The sequence below is a fragment of the Aphidius gifuensis genome, linkage group LG3 (genome assembly GCF_014905175.1).
Source record: "Aphidius gifuensis isolate YNYX2018 linkage group LG3, ASM1490517v1, whole genome shotgun sequence".
Taxonomy (NCBI): Eukaryota; Metazoa; Arthropoda; class Insecta; order Hymenoptera; family Braconidae; genus Aphidius; species Aphidius gifuensis.
In genome coordinates, this window is record NC_057790.1 from 25387906 (window position 1) to 25409244 (window position 21339).

Sequence of the window (21339 nt, forward strand, 5' to 3'; positions counted from 1 at the left end):
GTTTCTTAGAGATTGTTTTAAATAACAATCAATGCATTGTGCATTTTTAATTGGAATTTTTATTTATCTATTTTTTTACAGCCTCATTATTGTGTTTATTATTATTTTTTTTTTTTTCTATATGCATTTTTTATCAATTCAAAATTTGATTAAATTTACAGATGTAATTATTAATACGTGATCGTGGTCAGGGTCACCCTGTTGAATCCTCGGTCTGTTGATTTCACTGTGTTTGAATATACACACACATAAACCCATACTTGAGTAAATATTTTTTTTAAAAATACCGGAAAAGAACTTCCCGCCAACTGTCTAGCAACTAAAATAAAAAAATTATTAAAAAAAAAATATTTGCATGTTTCAGAGGACAAAGATATGAACAAGAAAAGGAAAGAAAAAAAAATTCAAGTACAAGTTTGTAAATATACACCGTAAAGAGAAAAATAAGAAAAAAAAAAAATTTAAAAATGTTATACTTGATTTAGTAATAGCATTTTCTTATATACTGTAATAAATTTATTTTTTTTAAATTTTATATGGCATAAATGAAAAGCCGGTAATTTTTTTTTTGTTGTGAGATGATAGATAGGAGAAAATATATTTAAGATGTAAAATTACGTGATGATTCATGTTTGATAAATTACACGCAAGTAGAAGTCAACGGTAAAGACCCTTTATATATATATTTACAATTTAATATGAGTCTTTAAGAAAGTCATGCTTCCAACTTTGTAACTGATATATTTGTTTCAACTTTATTCTACTTTCTATGAAATTACCTGGAGTTGATTATACAATCATGCACAGTAAAAAATAAAAATAATATCTGTGTCAATATATAAAATTATATACAAATATTAATAAATTTGTAATTTGCAATTTTAAAATTATTATAAACTATTTTTTATCCATCAAAGATTGCAATAAATCTGCGGCAATTCAAAATATTTCTTGTCGAAATTTCATAAAACAATTATCAAAATTTATCATGGAAATAAATCGACAATTTCTTTGGCTTGATGGAAGGAAAAATTGTCAATTAATTGTTGATAATTTTTAAAATTTATCTCGCACTTTGTCCGTTACAAAATAAAAAAATAATAAATTTTTAAAAAACTGTAGAGATTGGTATGTATACATACCGCAACAAAATCGATTATACAATTATCTCTGGTTAATCCATGCATGATTAAAGTTCAACTATTGTTCGGAAAATTTTATCAATATTTTATTATTTTTACTTCTAAGCCAATGTCCATAGAAATTTTACAAAACGTGTAAAATAAACCACAATTTCAGGATTGAATAATTGAATAATTGAATATTCTATTTTAATATTTTCAATTAAACCATACTCGTGCTAGATAATTAATTATTATATGACAATTAAAGTTGAAAAATAATAATTGTTTAATTTTATGAATATATTCGTGAATGAATTAAATTTTTGGTTACAAATTACAATCAAAAATTGCTGCAATATATTATTATACGAATTGCATTTGCAAATTTTGCAACCGTTAATTTAGAGTTTGAAAACTGTCATCTAGTTATGCTAACTTGACTTTTGAGTACAGGAAAACCTGTTTAAAACCCAGTCAAATGAATTTCATCGTATACACAGCTGCCAAAGTAAAATTTTCCTACTAAAATTTTCCTTCCTTGGCTGATCTTTTTTTTATTTCCTTCCTCATTGAGTTATTAAAAATGATTAAAGCTTTTACAGACGTATATACATCATGTGTGTCTTCTTTTCTCACTCTCTCTCGAAAAAAAAAATATATATAGGTATTCATCTGTGAACGTGAATAATTGTACATAGGGTTATCATATGTGTTAAATGTCAAATCAGGACATTTTGCCTAGCTGCCCACTCTCGTGTTCCAGCTCAGTTAAAAAAATCTCATAGGAACCATTAAAAACGACCAAAATCACATCGAATTCTCATAGATATTATTATTATTTTATGAGCTTTTGATGTGTATTTGGTTATTTTTTGTGGTTCCTATGAGATCTTTTTAACTGGGAGAACCAAATTTAAAGAATGTTTTTGGTGAACTGCGACGTAATATATTCGTTACATTTATTTAAATTTCTTCGTCGCAAAAAAAAATTCCATTTTAACATCGAATGTATAACTGGTCACATCATACTAAGAATGATCATATTTATAGCAATCAACAATAGCTGAGATTATGTATAGAGTTACCATATGCGAAAACCATATTTTTAAAAAGCAATTATATGGAGTAATACAAAAAAACCATACGCGAAATCCTATCAGGACATGTCCTGATTTAGAAACGAATGTCCTGATCAGTCCTGATAATATCCTTTTCATATCAAATGTCCTGATTTGGCAAGATTTTTTTTTTCCAATTAATCTAATATCCCTGGTGGAAATATTTCTCCGTGATTATGTTCTGAATTTCTCCTCAGTAACTCCAAATTTTCTCCGAAATCGCTGACGATAAGAAAAAATTTTTCGGCCGTTTCTCCGAAAGACATGGGTGAAGAAATGTTCGGAAGATTTCTCGGAGTCAAGAATATTTTTCTCCACTTTTCTCCACGTTAGTCTTTTCAGAGAAAGTGCGGAAAAAGTTCAGAAAAATTGACTCCTCATTTCTCTGCATGACGGAAATATGCATCATTTCAAATTTATAAATGTTAAAACTTGTTTTTTCTTTTTGAATAAAATTTAATTATGGGGACGGGGAGGGTGGGTGGTAGACAAAATGTCCTGATTTGAGATTCGGCACATATGGTAACCCGACCGAATGGCATTTGTTATTTAGATAATTTTGGCACTGAAAATTTTTTCATCATGCTCATCATGCTCTCTTGTTAAGTTATTGTCTTTTTTAAATTATTATTAGGTCTAAATTATTGCCCTGGTGAAAATAATCTGGCAGATTCTGTCAGATTATTCTGCCAAATTCTGCCAGATTATTTTTACCAGGGTGTTTACAGATTAGTAAACAAATCCATCAATAGTCAAAAAAAAAAAACGAAGTTTAATTTGATAATTTTTTTTTTAGCCAAATATTATAAAAAAAAAAATTCATAGTAAATTATTTTTAATTTACCGAAAAATTTACATTTTTTTTTTTTCACATTTATTATTTTATGCTCTAACATAAATTACCGTGCTTTATATAATTTTTTTTGTCGTTATTATATACTACTATGTCCATGACTTTTGAATTGATAAAAGAAAAAAATTTATCACAAAAAAAATAAGCGGAAAACAAAGAATATTACGTATATCTTGAAGGTCTGTATGTTAAAAAATTATCAAATGATATCGAATCACAAATTTCTATGACGGAAAAAACTCACTGTCCTTTATGCACTCATAAAAAAAAAAAAAATTTAATAAACCAAACACGCATACATCAACAAAATTATAATTTTCATATTTTTTTATTTTTTTATAATAAGCCATAAAAAAAATAATCCTTAAAGTCCGAGGTGAACCACTTTTTTTTTTTTATATCATTTAATCATTCGAAGAAAAAAAAAAACCACTAGTTATCAATAAAATTATAATCAACAAAGTAAACCAAACGTATAATTTATTTATTTATTTTTTTCTTCAATCCAGGATAATTTAATAATTAAAAAAAAAAAATTTACAAAGGATAAAATTATTATTCATCTTCTTTTTATGTTTATAATAATTTTTTGAATAATATTTATAATTATTGTTATTAGTTGTAATTAATAGGTAATTATAGCTTATAATTATTATAAAAAATATTTTTTTTTATACGTTAGATCAACAATCAATAACACGTGACACGAATAATATTTTTTTTTTGAATTTATTCAAAACACGAATGTCTTATTTAAATTTTTAACACAAATTATGATTTTATATTGCACATTTATAAAAAAAAAAAACTAACTTATAAATGTTAGAAAATTATTTATTTTTCCATCTATTTATTGCTGTGTTTATTTATTTTTATGTAGTATTTTTTTTTAACTTGAAAAAAATTCATTTAGATTCCAAGACAAATTGTCGTTTTTTTTATTTTTTTTATCTGATAATTTACTTGAGCACATAACTATTGTTAGACGTCACTAGACAATGTGTGGATTTTTTTAATCAACCAGTAGATGTTGTAAAAAAAAAAAAAGGAATTAATTAAAATATAAAAAGAGGGGAACAGAAAGTCAGATTGAGGGTCAGAGCTCAAACAAACTAGTAGCCCCTTCTTGGCTTTTATAAAAGAGGCATCAACTTACACCTTGCACGTTTTGTAAGCAATTTCACTTTCATAATCGATCTCAGTGTGTGAGTGTATCAAAGTTGCATATATTTTTAAATTAGCTTATTACCTTATCTTCAAAAACAACTAGTGCATTTACTTTTTTTTTTTTATCTTTCAGAATAACACGTGAAAAGTATTCGAAATAATTTTTTTTATTTTTACATTTTTCTAACGTTTATTTAAATATTTTTTTCATACATTTGAATTCAATTTGTTCGTTAGGAAGGACACTATCAGCTGGTGAGTTAATTTTTTAATAAATTTCAATTATTTTATATTTAAAAAATAATATTGTATTATTTGAAATTTATAAAACACAAATTTTTGTTGCTCAATGAACCTTTCAGGTTTTGACTGCTTCAAGGCCAGTTATCAAGCATTTTTTTTTTATTGCTTTGCATCGGTCAAGGTGACCACTTTACTTTCGAAATAATTTTATATCATGCATTGTTATACGTACAAAAATAAACCTAAAAAAATCAAATTAAAATAATTCCATTTTTCATTGAATTTATCAATCATTTGAAAAAATTATTTTTTATATTTTTAACTCTCTCTTCTACGGTTCTAAATACTACTTTAATTATTGAAATAAATTAATAAAAATTAGCTTCTCATGGCCTCGAAATAATGCAAAGAAAAATTGCTAATTAAAAATTTTTATCATTAATTTTTTTTGTCATTTTGTTTTAGAGGTAAATGTGGGATAATTTTTTTATTTGATAATTTATATACTTGTGGATGTCAATCAGGATAAATGGCATGTTTTTGATAATTTTGATTCTCTGACAATGCACAAGACACTTGTTTTTTTTTTTTACATGTGCGTGTGGTCAAGCATGACAGGAGGATAATATCAGGATATAAATGATTGTTAAATTATTAGTCGTATGTCAAGATTTAAAACATAGAGGTTTACTTGAATATTATTTCTTATTTCTTGTTTTTTTTTTTCATTGAAATTTGTTACTTAATTTATTTCAAAGAGAGGGAAAAATAACAGGGGAATTTATTTATTACATTTATTTCTTTTTTTTGTCAATGATTTTTGATTCTTTGGATACTGAAGGGGGATTACATAGGTATATAAGATCAAGACACACTGATAGCATCAGTATTTTATTATTGTTTTGATCACTGAAAATATCTATTTTTAATTTTTTTTTTTAGTTTGATAAACAATAATTTTCATTTGGTTCTTGTTTTTTTTTTATATTTAAAATTAATTTGTGAATTTTATTTTATATTATTTATTAAAATGGAACTTATCAAAGAGAGTGAGTAATATATTTTTTTAGTAAATTAATTGAGAGATAATTGAAAATGGAAAAAAAAAAAAAAACTAGTCGAAAATTTCACTTTAAAAAATCTGAAAAAAATCATACAAAAACTATTTTTATCTTTGAAATGAGTGTCATTCTAAAATTTGTTTATTCTAAAATTAAAAAATAATTAAAAAATAAATTTATACTTCGAACTTTGTAATTTTATTGGTTTTTTTATGAAGAACTTTGGACAGAGATAAAAAAAAAAGTTAATAGACATCAGTTTTATCGGATTTCACTAAATATTAAATTAATTTATTTTTTTTTAGAAAAAAAAAAATGAAGTTTAAACTCTTTAAAAGCTCCTTAGTTTTATTATTTTCATATAAAATATAAATTTTATATGTTTAAACTTTATGCAAAAATAAAAATTCTCTGATTAATCAAACAGAATATTCTAAACGAAAATTCTTAAGTATTTTTATTTTCTAAAAAAAATATAAATAAATAAATCAAAAAAATATAATCATCATATTATTTTGATGTCTTTATATCAAATATTAATTATTTTTTTATTATGTATTCATAGTGTTACTTAATGACCCAGTCAATAATCAAACATCTTCAATCGAAATTCGAAACACCTTCGTAAAATAAAAAATAAGTTATGCAAAGAATTACTTGCACTTTATTCAAGGTTCAAATAAATATATATATATATTTTTTTATTTTTTTCATTTATTTATACTTTGAATAACAAATTATTGTAATTATAATTCTATTTTTCCATTAATAAAGATGTCAATACTAGGTCATTATTTTCAAAGAGAAAAAACGACATTTTTTTTTTCCTACATCCTCATTATTTTTATTTTCATTTTCAATATAATTTATTGAAAGATAAATTGAATCCTTTGATATCCGGATAACAAATTAAAGTTACATAATTTCCTAGTTATCTGCAAAATAATTAGAACATATCGCAAAGCAGATTTAATATATAATTTGCTGTCCACATAACGATCCATTTCATCACGTGTAAATTTTCAAAAGATTCTCTCTCAATTTTTCGAATAATTATTAAATACTCAATAGCTCAATAAATATAATTACTTTTTTTCATTAACAAATAATAACAATTAATTAAACAATTAACACTATCAAAATTTTATAATACCATATGACTTCCATTGGCTGTAGAATTTTAATACAACAAATAAAAATAAAAAATTTCTGATGACTATAAGCCAATAGCTAGTTTCCCAATAGTAATTTTATCAATTATTTATTTTTTTAATAAATAAAATATGCAATATCAATAACTAATTACAGATCATAAAAAATTTTATCCTTGAATATTTCTATTTTTTATTCACTTATTCATTAATTTTTTTATAACCAGACATCTTTAGTTTTTACGTTACATCATCAAAGCAAGTTTCACAATAGAAATAATAATAATATTGTTTCGATAAACAACATCGAAATGATTTGACCTGAATAGATTAATATAGCAAAATAACATTTGGTTATTTAAAAAATAAGTTATACAAGATATTTTTTTAATTTATATATTTTTAAATGTTTTGAGCCTTCCTTCAAACTTTGATAAGATAAATTTTTAAATAAAAAATTTATTCGTCTGGCAAAAATCATTATAGTTTTATTCGAAGCTGGCCACAGTCGTAATTTAAAAATTCATTAACTCGAAAACTTGATGGTAAGAAATTTAGTTGATAAAAAAAATTAATATTTTTTTTATTATTATAATAATAGGCTTGTTTATAATTATTTCATTACTATTTGTAATTTTTTTTGTTTTAATTTGTAACTAATTCATTGTTATGAAATAAAAATTAAAAAAAAATTATGTAGTTAATAATTTTAGATAAAATTAATTGTTTAGTTTGAAAATTTGTTTGGTATATTGTGTTAAATTCAAAGTTCCATCAAAGAATCATCAATTTTCAATGACGCAAGACATATTACAAGTATATGTAATTATCGACCTTGACTCTAACTTGTTTGAGGACAAAAAAAAAATTTCTTTCGTCATTCATTATGTCCACCTTGATTTTAAAATACTGCATTTTTAAAAATTTTTTTTATTACATCAGTTTGTACATATTTTTCTTTAACTTAACTTAAAAAATTACAAAAATAAAACAAATATTTTCCAAGCCCATTGACAATAATAAAAGTCTTAAAAATTTTTTCTTCTTTCTAAATTTACATAGCTTGATAAATTCATAAAACTAATTAAAAAAAAAAAAAAAAATACAAACAAATTAAAAAATTGTAAAATTAAATAAATTTATATTCAAGTTTTTTTTTGTTGAATTTGTAAAAGATAAATATAGACACACAAAAAGTGACCTTGAAAATGTTGTTTTCTAAATTTCGATGATCAAATAAATTGCCAACGGAAAAGCTTCTCTTTAAATATCCCCAGTGTGATAAAAAAAATAAAAAAAATATTGAAATCAACAAAAATTAAATTTCACTTTGCATTATTATGTTAATTAAATATTTGTTAAAATAATAATAATAATTATCATCAATAATAATTTGTATAGAGTGTCTATAGTGTGGTAAAAAAAAATAGAAAAAAATAATTAAAATTAAATTTGTTTTTGAGCATTGAATCAACATAAAGTAATTTAATTATAAATTGATTATCGTCAGGCGTTAATCAGTTGGTATATGAAAATATTGAATGTCGTATCAACAAACGACACATCAGTATTTAATGTTTAAGTATTGTAAAATGAGTCAACATTTTTAACTTCTATCTATGTCTTCCGTTGTGGACTGATTACTATTTTCTGAATCATTTAAAAATATCACAGTGTTTTTCATAACATCATTTAAGTAATTTTAAAAGTGTTTAATGTGTTATTATATTATTTACAGAAACAATGTTGACGGATATGGAACAAATGCCGTCAGTAAAACTTGGAGATTATACTCTTCAGTTTGAACTTGGTACACCTAGCCCGGAAATGTTAAAAGTTGCCAAGGATGAGCTCAGAGAAACACCGGAAATTCAAAGAAAAGCTATTGATGAATTGCGAGAATTACTTTCAAGTAAGTAATTTATAATAATTTTAATTTTTATATATTTTTCATTTAAAAAAATTAATGTTAATCACATTATTCAAAGCTGATAAATACGCCCACATCATCATCAAAAATTTATCATGTTAAATTGAATTTAATTGTAAAAAAAATATTAAAAATTTTATTAAATTTTACAGAAGAAACTAATTTAAAATGTCCATTGGATAATGAATCATGGCTTATTCGTTTTTTGCGACCATGTAAATATTATCCAGAATCAGCAGTTAAACTTGTAAAAGAATATTATTCATTTAAAGTTAAACATGAAAATGTTTATGCTAATTTAAAACCAAGTAATGAAAAAAATATATTTGAACAAAATATATTAACTGTATTACCAAATCGTGATCAACATGGTAGACGTATATTAATTCTTGAACTTGGTAAAAAATGGAAACATAATAAAGTTAGTCTTGATGAAGTTTTCAAAGGTGCTGTATTGTATCTTGAAGCAGCAATGTTAGAGCCAATAACACAAATTGCTGGTGCTGTTGTTATATTAGATATGGATGGTTTGAGTCTTCAACAAACATGGCAATTTACACCACCATTTGCTAAGAGACTTGTTGATTGGCTTCAAGATGCTGTACCACTTAGAATTAAAAATATTCACATCATCAATCAGCCATATATTTTCAATATGGTATTTGCTCTATTTAAACCATTTCTTCGACAAAAATTAAAGGACAGAGTAAGTAAAATTATAGATTTTTATTATCTATATTTTGTATTTAACATATCAATATTAAATAATTATTTATTTACAGATTATCTTTCATGGAACTGATCGTAAATCATTACAAAAATATATGTCATTAAATTCATTGCCACAATGTTATGGTGGTACTCTTCAACTATCCAGAATAAGTGGCTCTCAATGGTATGAACTTTTAATGATGTGCGATAAAGAGTATGAAGGTGAGATTATTTTTAAAAAAGTTTATACTTGTATTCTCATTGATATTCTTATTATAAATATTGTGTCTTTTTTTAGCAATCAACTCTTATGGCATTATCAAGAAAAAATAGATAATATCTTCAAGCAAATTTACTCTTTTTTTTTTCCTTTTCATATGCAAGGTTTATAATATTTTTAAAACAAAAAAAAAAGAATCTTTATTGTTGCCTTGTAAGATAAATAAATCAAAATTTATGAAATAATTTATCTTTAATTAAAATAAATAGATAAAGTGAAAATTTATAGTCAATTTTTAACGTCAAAAAATTAACGAGCTTTTTAATATTTTTAGTTAAATCTGTTATAAATTTATGTTTATTGAAAATTAAAATTTTATTGGTATTAAAATATTATTTATCGATTACTGTTATTTTGTGAAAGTGAGCGTATCTGTGTTTTCATTGAATACTAAAAAAATTACATGTATTAATTATAAATTACTTTTATCAATTAATTTCATTTCATAATATAATTATCATTAAAATTATACAAAAATTTTATTTATGTATCATCTATGAATTCCTTAAATTATTATTAATAATTTTTAAAATTATTTCAAATATTTTCCAACTGTTTATTTTAATATTTCGAATATAAAACAATTTTTATTTCGACGCTATATTTTTTTTTTAATCGAAAACAAAGTATAAATTTAAAATATATACAAGTCTAATTATTTATGTGTTAATTATAATGTATATGTTAATTGAAAAAACAATTTTTTTTATGGAATATATTTTGCGTTTTAAAAGACAAATACTTTTCGCTTAATTTTATCTACATAATAGTAATTTTTTATGCAACTAAGTAATAAAAAAAATTGACGTAAAAACAAAAATCAAGTTATTGAAAAATTGATAAAACAAACAATACTGATTTTTTTTTTAATACATCATAATTAAGAAAAAAAAAAAATACTTGATACTTGTTTTGTTAAACATTAACACCTTGAATGAATTATTAATTTTTTTTTGTATATCCAAGTTTGCTTGATTCTGAAATCACAATAAAAAAACAATTAATAATTATTTCGAAAGTATTTAAAAAATGACAAGAAAAAAAATAAATCTACCTTCAAATTCTTCATGAAATTGATTAAGATAATTCCAAAGTGGTTCTCCAACTTGTTCCAATGGTAAATCCAAGTCTCCTCCATATTTTTGAGGAAGTGCTTGAGCACCAATGTATGATTTTAAACCAGCTTTATCAGTACCATGAAAAATAACTCGTTTACGTAATTTTTCCTAATGAAAAAAACAGCAATAATTAAAAATCTAACTGATAAATATTTAAAAATAAATGTATAAATATATTTTAATAAACTTACATGAATAAATGGTTTAAATATAGCAAAAACCATGTTGAAAATGTAAGGTTGATTGATGATATGAACACCTTTGAGACGAGCTGGTAAACATTTTTGAACCCATTCAAGTACTGCACCAGCAAAACTTGGTGTAAAATATGTAACATGACTCAAACTGAGACCATCCATGTCAAGGATAACACGAATTCCACATACCTAAATAATTAAATATTTAAAAAATATGTTTTTCTATTTTTTTGATAATTAAATTGGTGGTTAATTATTATTTTATACCTGAGTTGTTGGTTCAACTATGGCAGCATCTAATAAAAGCATAAGACCACGAAATATTTGATCAAGGCTAACTTCTTTAGGTTTCCAAATTTTACCACCTCGAACAAGAACAACTCTACAACCATCTTTTGAACGTAATGGAAATGACATAAGTACCCCAGATGAAAATGTTACATGCTCATTTACTGGCAGTAAATTTTCACAATAACGAGGATGATTTATTCGAAAACGATAGAAACGTTTCATCTGTGTAAACAAAAATTCAAAAACAAATTAAATAAATTTATCATCATTATAAAATTATGAATTTAAATTTATTATTTACCAAATCAAATGCTGGCTTGGCATGCCACTTGCAAGGACGTAGAAATTTTGCAAAAAAATAATCATCATCTGGAACATTTAAATCAGGCTCATCTGAAAAAAATTTTAAACAGTAAATTAATTAAAATTCTTATAAAATATTTATATCTAAATTTAAAAAAAAATATATTTTTAAATTGACAAGTACTTGATTACTACCTCTTTTCGTTTCGATAAATTTTATAGTTAAAAAAAAATAAAATTAAACTATTGTTATGTCAAAAAATATAATAATATATTTTTATACTTTATAGCTGAAACATCATCATAAAATTATCATTTTTTTTTTTTTGTCGTTGTGATAATTTTATACACCATATTAAATGAAACTTGACTCATCAAATTTTTTTGTATTTAAATGTGTATAAATGTTTTTTAAATGAACAATTTTCTATCTATTATTTAAACTATTTTTGTTTTCATTTGAATAATAAATTTAAATTGATTATTTTATTTTTTTTTTCATACAGTATAAATAATTTTTTTTGCTTCGATAAATATTAATTTAATATATAAAAAATCTTCATTAATAATGTGACGTTGTTGTAGAAAAAAATTTGTATTTAAATGACATATTTTTTTAATATATAATCAAAGATCAATTACGATAGAAAAAATTGTTATTGAAAGCTATTTTTATTTTCAATCAAAGATTATCTTTTTTTTCTAACAGACACGTAGTGTTTAGAAAAAAAAAAAAAGGCTGATCTCAAGGATAAAATTTAGATAGTTTCTTATCTACTAATGAAACTGGTTTTTATTATTTTTTTTTTTTTAAATAATAGATCTTTTCATATTGAAAATTATATTAAGTTAAAGAAAAATTTACCTTTTAAATAAGTTCTCATCTCAGCTAGTGCTTGATCAATAATCTCAACAGTTTCTCGTAGTTCATTTTTTGCTTTTTCTTCAATTTCAGGTGATACAGGCTGAGGCTCAAATTTATAAACACTTGATTTAATAATCAACGGTGGTACTTTTTCAACATTTTTCAATGTTACTTCGTAGCTTCCACATGATATTGGATTTCTCGAATTCATTTTAAATCTATATATCAAACATAATAAATCAAATTACATAAAATTTTTGTTTAATGCTATTAACTACACTTTAAACTCGCAACTTACCGTGAGAAAGTTTTATTATTTTTTATTTTTATTTATCTTCAAAGTATAATCTCATGAACACAAAACTTTCAAACTTTATAAAAGTGGCTTTTTTAAAAAGTCAAGTTTTTAACTTGACAATTTATCAAGTAGTTGATATTTTAGATTTTTTTTTTTTTTTCAATTATTATTTTCAGATCTGTAAATCAATAAAAATGCAAGTATATAATATAAGTTGTATAAAAAAAACTATGAGAAAAGCAAAACAATAAATAAAAAGAAAAAAAAAAACAAAGTTTAAACGAACCTATATGTGTTAACACATGGTAAAACTTTCTAAAGTTTTAGAGTGCAATGACTGTTGGTCACGGAATGCTGGAAATGAGGAGAGATATATAATAGTTGACTGGACAACACTGACTGCCAACAACTGTAGGTCTGTAGAGCCAGTTAACATAATCATCGTTTCACCAGAATTTTCTCCTTCTACCAATAATCATTTAGTTAACTCTCCTACTCTTCTCACTCTCATTAATTCTATTACAAATAAAATACATATGAATATCATAAATATTATATATATTGTACAGGAAAAAATAAAAAATAATTTGTTTATTTTATAGATACCTATATACCTAACATAACTAATAAAATTTTCAAATAAAATATAACTTTCTTTAAATAATTTTTAAGCTTTATTCTTTGTAACATTATTACATCACATCCAGGTAAATAAATATGTCATGTTTTTTTCGAAATAAATAGACAATAAATTCATTTCGAAAAATAATTATTTTTCATGATTAATTATGAGTTGAGATGTAAGGATTAAATTAATTTTTATTCATCAATTAAATCTGGTACTTTTTAATGTTTATTAAATTATTTTTCAATATATATATATTATATACATATTTAATCACAAATATATATTTTAAATATCAACAAAAGTATAATTTTAAAAATTTAAAAATTTTATAAATTGAACAATTTATTAAAAAAATATTTATAAAAAAAATAAGATTTTTTTAGTTTTAATATTTTTGTTAAATTCTTTTTTATAGTTTATATAATTTTTTTAGATTATTATTGCTTTTTTTTTTGATATCCAGCATGTATGAAATTTGGAATTATTTTCGGTGTTATTTTTAATATGAAGCCAATTTTATTCACAGCCTATTTTCGAATTCCAAATGTATTCCATTCTAAAAAAAAAAAATTGAAATAAATATTAATAAAGAAGCTTTGAATTCTTCGTAATGTATACAAATTTCTACAATTATTTTGAGTGATATTATTAATTACTCGAATAAAAAGTGATTCAAGTTGATTGATATTTTTTAAATTTTAAAGATAAAAATTGAATTACCTTCAATACGATCGTTGCATTTTAAAATTGTTGGAAACCAATCAGCTGCAGTGTAATCAATTTCAGGAAGTTGTCCACCATAATTTTTTGGTAAATGACTTGGTGCCATATGAGCATGAAGAGAGCTCATTTTAGATCCATGGAAAAACATACGTTTTCTCAATTTTTCACGGGTGAAAGGTTTGAACATTCTCCAGACAATATCAAAGAGAAATGGTTGTTTAACAAAATGCACCTGTAATTTAAATAAAAATATAAATCAGCAACTATTTAATTTTTTTTGTCAATGATTTTTAATTTATATTCAAGTATACCTCTTTTAATCTAAGTGGCATTGCATCTTGTATAAATGTCAAGAGCCGCATGCTAAAAGATGGACTGAGGGCCATCACTTGCTTCATGGAAAGTCCATCGAAATCCATAATTACAACAACACCTCGTACCTAAAATTACAATCAATAAAATTAATAATTAATTAATCGAAATAGTCTTTTTTTTTAAATCGAAAAAAATTTGTAAAATATTTTTTTTTCATCATTTTAATCTACTAAAATTCAATCGAAAAAAATAAGATTAACTTATGCAACTTATCGATATGTCATTCTTATCAAAATGCTTCTCATAAACAACAAAAAAAAATTACATAAAATCAGATTTATTATCATCATTATAATCAAAGAAAAATAATTTAAAATTTGATTTAACTGAACGTTATTTTTTAAGCTTATCAATATAATTAAAAATAAAAGGATAATATTATCAATAAATTACATAATGATAATAATAATTTGGTACTTGATGAATATTTGATATGAAAAATCTATAAAGTTAGACTAAATAATTGCAACTATATTGAACTTTGCAGTGAGTGCATGAGTATGCCCACCCACTGTAAATGATAGCATATTATTTTGTTATCAGTGATGTGCAAAGTTCACTTGTTTTGTTCATCTCAAATATAAAACAAAAGAATATAATTTTTATGTATCTAATTATCATGCATTAACAGTAAATTATTTTTTAATTTTACCTGTGTTTCCAATTCCATAAGTGCTGCTTGATGAACAAGATAAAATATTCTAAACATTTGATCTGAACTAACTTTACTTGGATCCCAAGATTTTCCAGCATTAACAATAAGTACACGACGTTTTTTATGATCACGATCTTTCAATACATTAACAACATTATTTTCAAATATTGCTGTTTTTTCATCAATTGGCATTAAATTATCAAGCAATGCTGCATTTTTAACTTTGAAATCTGCAATACGCTGCATAAGAGCAAATGCACTTTCAGGATAATATTTACATGGACGTAAAAATATCTTGAGAAATTCATCATCTGTTCTGAAGTACAAAGTTGAACATTCTGAAAAAAAATTTAAATAAAAAATAAGCAATTGTTCAATCTATTATAAACATTTTTTTTTTCACATTAAATTTTATCATGATAATAGTTTTTTAATTCAACAAAAAACAATAATGATCTTTGACCTATTTGTCAGTTTATAAATGTGTAATCTCAATTGTTTTGTTATCTCAAATTTATCATAATTTTTTTTAAAAAAGTTGGTGAATTATTATTATTTTTTTTCGTCATCGAAATTATATTTTTTTGTAATCATAAAGAGTTCAGTATGCTTCATGTAAATTATTCCATTAATATTTTAATCTGTTAATTTTACGTAAGATTATTTGCGTGTGACCTTTAAACTGATAACCTGCTGCTATGATAAATTTGAAGACCCTTTAATTTTTTTTTGTCAATTTAAAATGATTTTCGAAAATATATAAATAAATAATGAGATTATTTTATTCTTGTTTTCAACATGACATTATTTATTTAAATTGACATGCATCATATTATTTTCATTAATTTAATAAATAAAATTGATATCATTATGTTGCAAATTATAAAGATTAAAGTATAATTTTTCTTTTTTTTTTTTTCATCATTTGTTTTAAAAATAGAAAAAATATATAAAAAAAATAAGTTTTTAAATTATTTGTCAATTAATTATTAATTTTTAATGTTATAATTATAAATTATAATAAATTTTAATGAAAAAAAAATCTAAATTAATGGATAAACAAATTTACAAATAAATTATTTTATAAATATTTTTAATTTTAATTTTTAAAGAGTTTAGAAAATCAAATTTTTTAGTCAAAAAAAAGTGTTAATTTTTATGATTTAATTATTTAATTAATGAAAATAATATAAATAAATTTTTATAAAATTTAACATGTTATTTAATTAATTCAATATTTAAAAAAATAAAAATAAAAACTTACCCTCAAGAAGTTTTCTAAGTGCTTCAATTCCATTTTTAACATTTTCAGGTGTTTCCCGAAGTTCCTTTTCAGCTAATTCTTTAGTTTCTTCATCAAGTGGTGCATCATTAAGTTCAAAAGACATAATTAATACTCAAAAAAAGTATAAAGTAAATAAAAAAGAAACAAAAAAAAAAAACAAAAAACAAAATCAATTGTTTATTGTTGAAAGGTATTAACGACCCTTGCAGTTAGACGTTCGCGAGATATCTGGTGTGAGTTGATCTTTTGGGGAAGCTCTTGTTAAGAAACCATCTCCATCCAATCTTTGACCACTTCAAAGTCCAATCGGATCTCAGGGATTTATATATGGCAATGGGGGAATATATATTTTTTTTGTATTATACATATATATAAAACAATAATCGTCATAAAAATGATATTGATAATAAAATAATCAAAAACTTTAGCATTTAAGTTATTATCAAACGTTGCTCTTGTAACCACCAACTTGAACTGTATTTTTTTTTTTTTCTTTTTTCGTTTTACTTTATTGAAACATTTATCTGATGAGGTATGTGTCATCAAAAAAAAAATTCATTTCTCAATTTTATCATTTATTTTTCAATGAAATATATTTTAATTTTTTTTATCAATTAAACACTCGTTTTTTTTTTTCAAATATATATAAATATTTTTTGAAATAATAACACTTTATATGTTTTTATTTAAAATAAAATTTACAAACACTTGTGTTTTTTTTTTAAACTAATTATACGTAAAACAGCTTTTCTTTTTTTTAATAAAAATCAGGCAAAATTATTTCTATTAATTTATATTTTTTTAACAATAAATAAACAATACGTATGTTTTTTTTTTAACAAGTGTTTCTGTTATAAATTTATTTATCATACTGAACAATTTGCTTGATACTTTATTTATTTTTCCTCGCATTGACAATTAAACAAAGAATTTATTTCGAATTTCCTGTGATTGAGTCAACTTTGTTTTATTTGGTAAATAAATATATAAATAATTGTGGTTTTTTATATTTGGTCACGTTCAAAAAATAAATTATATATCTTATCTTTTAAAAATTGATAATGAACAATCATTTCAATCTGTTTTTTTAATTTAATTAATTGTTATTAAATTTAATTGTAAAATAATATTTTCAATTTTTTAATAGTCATAAGCAGTTAATTAAAATATGATTTCATCTTTGCAATTATTTTCTTTACACATCAACGTATTTAAAATAAAAAATCCAAGTATTCTTACAACAAAAAAAAATTAATTTGCAAATTAAGATCAATGTGCAAGTATTTAAACAAAAAATAATAATAGAAATATCATCACATTACTATGAAATAAAATTGCAGAGCCACGTGAAAAGAAAAAAAATAACTTGTATAACAATCACCTAAATTTTTAAATGACTATTAATCTAATGAAATTATTTTTTATCAGATAAAAATGATATCAACATTTTAATAAACATCTTATCATGATTACTCACACTCAAGTGTTATTTTGTTAATTTTTATTTTCATAATAATAATAAAACTCTTACCTCTTTAGATATTTTTTTTTACAACCAAAACAAACAAAAGACTTCCGCAATGTTCAATATGCAATCACACACAAATGCAATATTGCAATTACGTTAATGAAATGAACAAAACCCTGGAAAAAAAAAAACATCACCTGTAATAAAAAATGAAAGAAAAAATTATATTTTATTGTTTTTTATAAATTAAAAATGACATATACCTATCTGTAGTAATTTGAAAAATTAATTTTCTTTATTTGCAATGTAAATATTTATTTATTGCAAATTGCAAAATGTAAAAAACAATTGTATCCTCTCCAAATGGCATCATGACATTTTATTATTATTCTAGATTTCTAGCAAATCATTCTAACCTAACTTTTCCATCATAGTAAAAAAAAATTATATCAAAATAAAAAACACACAAGCACAATTGTCCAGTAAAATTATATTAAAGTGTATTTATTAAATGATTAATTGCATTTAATTAATTAATAAAATTGTGCTTGATAATTAACTTGATACAATAAAAATATTTAATTATCTGAGTAAGTTGTAAATTCCAACAATCAACATGGACATTGTTGATTGTAAATTAATAAATATTTTGCTTATTATAAATTTAATAATAATTATTATTGCAGGCAAGATGATTATTTAATAATGTTAATTAATAACAATCAAAAATTGAAATAAATAAATTTATTATTCCAATGTTAATACTGCTGTTTAAAAAAAATTAATAATGTCAATACTTTGGAAATTAAATAGCTGTAAAAATTTAAAAAATTTAATAATAAAATTGGACTTAAATAAAACATGTAAATTACATACTTGGAAATTTATAAATAATACAAATAAAAGAGCACCAAAATTAAAGCCATTATTAACATCAATAATACGTAATCAATCAAGTAAAATAAAAAATATAAAAATAGTAACAAATAAAACAGAAATAAAAAGATTACTATCATTAGCTAAACCAGAAAAATGGAATTTAACTGGAGCAATAATATTTTTAATAATATCATCAGCTGTTACAATGGCTGTACCATTTTCAATAGGTAAATTAATTGACATAATTTATACTGAAAATAAAGAAAAATCAAGAGAAAATTTAAAAAATCTTGGTATAGCATTACTTGGTATATTTGTCATTGGTGCATTATGTAATTTTGGAAGAATATATTGTATGTCAACATCTGGACATAGAATAACACAATCATTAAGAAAAAAAGCATATACAGCAATTCTTAATCAAGAAACAGCAATGTTTGATAAAGTCAGTACTGGAGAAATTGTTGGAAGATTAACTGGTAATTTCTTTAAATCAAATCTTTTCTATATTTTCTTAATTAATTGATTAATTATATTATTTTTTAATTCAGGTGATGCACAACTTGTTAGCTCAGCAGTAACAACAAGTATTTCAGATGGTCTTAGAAGTGGAATAATGACAATTGGTGGTGTATCAATGATGCTATATGCATCACCAGAATTAGCTGTTGTTGGTTTATCAATTGTACCACCAATAACAATAATTGCTGTATATTATGGACGTTTTATTAAAAAAATATCAAAAGATGTACAAAATGGTTTAGCACAATTAAATACAACTGCTGAAGAAAAAATATCAAATATAAGAACAGTTAAAGCATTTGCACAAGAAATTAATGAAATTAAAAATTATGAAACAAAACTTAATCAACTATTAACAATTTGTTATAAAGAAAGTTTATATCGTGGTATATTTTTTGGTTTAACTGGTTTTTGTGGTAATGCAATGATATTAAGTGTGTTATATTATGGTGGTGTTATGATATCTGATTCAACAATAACTGTTGGTAGTTTAAGTGCATTTTTATTATATGCTGCATATACTGGAATTTCAATAACTGGTATATCAAATTTTTATGCTGATATGAGTAAAGCACTTGGTGCTAGTACAAGACTATTTGAATTTATTGATCGTCAGCCAAAAATTCCAATAAATGGTGGTAAAATATTGGATCATAAATTAACTGGAAAAGTGTCATTTAATAATATTTATTATTCATATCCATCAAGAGATAATTGTTCAATATTAAAAAATTTTTCATTACAATTAAATTCATCATCAGTTAATGCTATTGTTGGTCAATCAGGATCAGGAAAATCAACAATTGCATTGTTACTTTTACGTTTGTATGATCCAAATTCTGGTTGTATTAAACTTGATGATTATGATTTAAAAGAACTTGATCCAGCATGGGTTAAATCACAAATTGGATTTGTATCACAAGAGCCTGTGTTGTTTAATGGTACAATAAGAGAAAATATTAGTTATGGTATAAATGATGCAACTGAAAGTCAAATAATTGATGCTGCTAAATTATCAAATGTTTTGGAATTTACTGAACGTATGACTAATGGTCTTGATACAGTTGTTGGTGAACGAGGTATTACACTTAGTGGTGGACAACGACAAAGAGTTGCAATTGCACGAGCACTTATAAAGGTAAAAATAAAATTAAATAAATTTGTTTTGATGATAAATTAATTGTATTGTTTATTGGTAATTTTAGAATCCAAAAATATTAATCCTGGATGAAGCAACAAGTGCTCTTGATGCAGAGAGTGAAAGCTATGTGCAAGATGCATTGGAACGAGCAACACAAGGACGAACTGTTTTAACAATTGCTCATCGTTTAAGTACAATTAAAAATTCAGATAAAATTGCTGTTCTTGATCAGGGACAAGTTGTTGAAACTGGAAATTACAATGAATTAATGCAACTTGATAATGGAATATTTAAAAAATTAGTCAAACATCAAACTTTCAGTTAAAATTTTTATGTCATATTTAAAATTAAGCATTAATATGTTATCAAAAATTATCCAAGATTTTATTATTTTTATTTTGAGGTAATTAGTGGAAAATAAATTAATATGTTTTATTTTTTCTGCATATATTTTGCTAAAAAATAATATATACAGCTGTCTTAAATTATTGATCTTTAGATCTACAGAATTGTTTTTTTTTTTTTTTTAATTTCACTCATTCAACATAGTTAAAACCTAGAACTAGTATGTTCATTTTCCCGTAAATTATTTTATTTTTTACTGTTTAAATTTTTTACTAACAAATTACGAACGAGAAAAATTTTTTACAATGAAAATTAGACGATTGAACAATTGAACATTTCAGTCATAAATTATTATAATTATATTATTGTTTTTTTTTTTTTTAATTACACACACAAAGTTTTTAATTTTGTTGTTAATAATTTTGAGTTTTTTTTTTTTTGTTTCAGTACATTTATTTATAAATTCTGGTTTTTTTAAATTATCTTTATTTTGAACAGGCAGTGTTATTTATTTTTATTTCATAGTTTATTTAAAAGAAAAAAAAACCATCCTCCGTTATTTATTATCAAATTTTTTTTTAGCTGCAAAAAAAATTTAATCTCTTTTT

The 21339-nt window shown here is 22.8% G+C and overlaps 4 protein-coding genes across 5 annotated transcripts; 2 read left to right on the forward strand and 2 right to left on the reverse strand.

Moving 5' to 3' along the window:
* Positions 1 to 4226: 4226 nt before the first annotated feature.
* On the forward strand, positions 4227 to 9761 carry LOC122853262 (alpha-tocopherol transfer protein-like). 2 transcript variants are annotated; one of them, XM_044153625.1, is made up of 5 exons: positions 4227 to 4517; positions 8456 to 8629; positions 8800 to 9353; positions 9430 to 9580; positions 9657 to 9761. In XM_044153625.1, exons 2-5 carry the CDS (start codon positions 8461 to 8463, stop codon positions 9689 to 9691), a joined length of 909 nt encoding a protein of 302 aa, XP_044009560.1. In that variant the 5' UTR covers positions 4227 to 4517; positions 8456 to 8460; the 3' UTR covers positions 9692 to 9761. The 2 variants fall into 2 exon arrangements, with proteins under 2 accessions (XP_044009560.1, XP_044009559.1); XM_044153624.1 differs by lacking the exon at positions 4227 to 4517 and adding an exon at positions 5387 to 5554.
* Positions 9762 to 10363: 602 nt separating this feature from the next.
* Positions 10364 to 13222, reverse strand: LOC122853260 (alpha-tocopherol transfer protein-like). Its single transcript, XM_044153622.1, has 8 exons — positions 12997 to 13222; positions 12711 to 12888; positions 12413 to 12630; positions 11546 to 11637; positions 11221 to 11466; positions 10948 to 11142; positions 10693 to 10864; positions 10364 to 10615 (listed from the first exon to the last, which is right to left on the reverse strand). The coding sequence occupies exons 3-8, from the start codon at positions 12621 to 12623 to the stop codon at positions 10581 to 10583; spliced, it is 951 nt and encodes a 316-aa protein (XP_044009557.1). The 5' UTR covers positions 12624 to 12630; positions 12711 to 12888; positions 12997 to 13222; the 3' UTR covers positions 10364 to 10580.
* A 139-nt stretch (positions 13223 to 13361) lies between these two features.
* LOC122853263 (clavesin-1) lies at positions 13362 to 18201 on the reverse strand. Its single transcript, XM_044153627.1, has 6 exons — positions 18108 to 18201; positions 16356 to 18020; positions 15089 to 15429; positions 14373 to 14501; positions 14059 to 14293; positions 13362 to 13894 (listed from the first exon to the last, which is right to left on the reverse strand). Exons 2-6 carry the CDS (start codon positions 16477 to 16479, stop codon positions 13866 to 13868), a joined length of 858 nt encoding a protein of 285 aa, XP_044009562.1. The 5' UTR covers positions 16480 to 18020; positions 18108 to 18201; the 3' UTR covers positions 13362 to 13865.
* Positions 18202 to 18530: 329 nt separating this feature from the next.
* LOC122853236 (ATP-binding cassette sub-family B member 10, mitochondrial) lies at positions 18531 to 21091 on the forward strand. Its single transcript, XM_044153583.1, has 3 exons — positions 18531 to 19202; positions 19275 to 20383; positions 20451 to 21091. Exons 1-3 carry the CDS (start codon positions 18632 to 18634, stop codon positions 20709 to 20711), a joined length of 1941 nt encoding a protein of 646 aa, XP_044009518.1. The 5' UTR covers positions 18531 to 18631; the 3' UTR covers positions 20712 to 21091.
* The last annotated feature ends 248 nt before the right edge of the window (positions 21092 to 21339 follow it).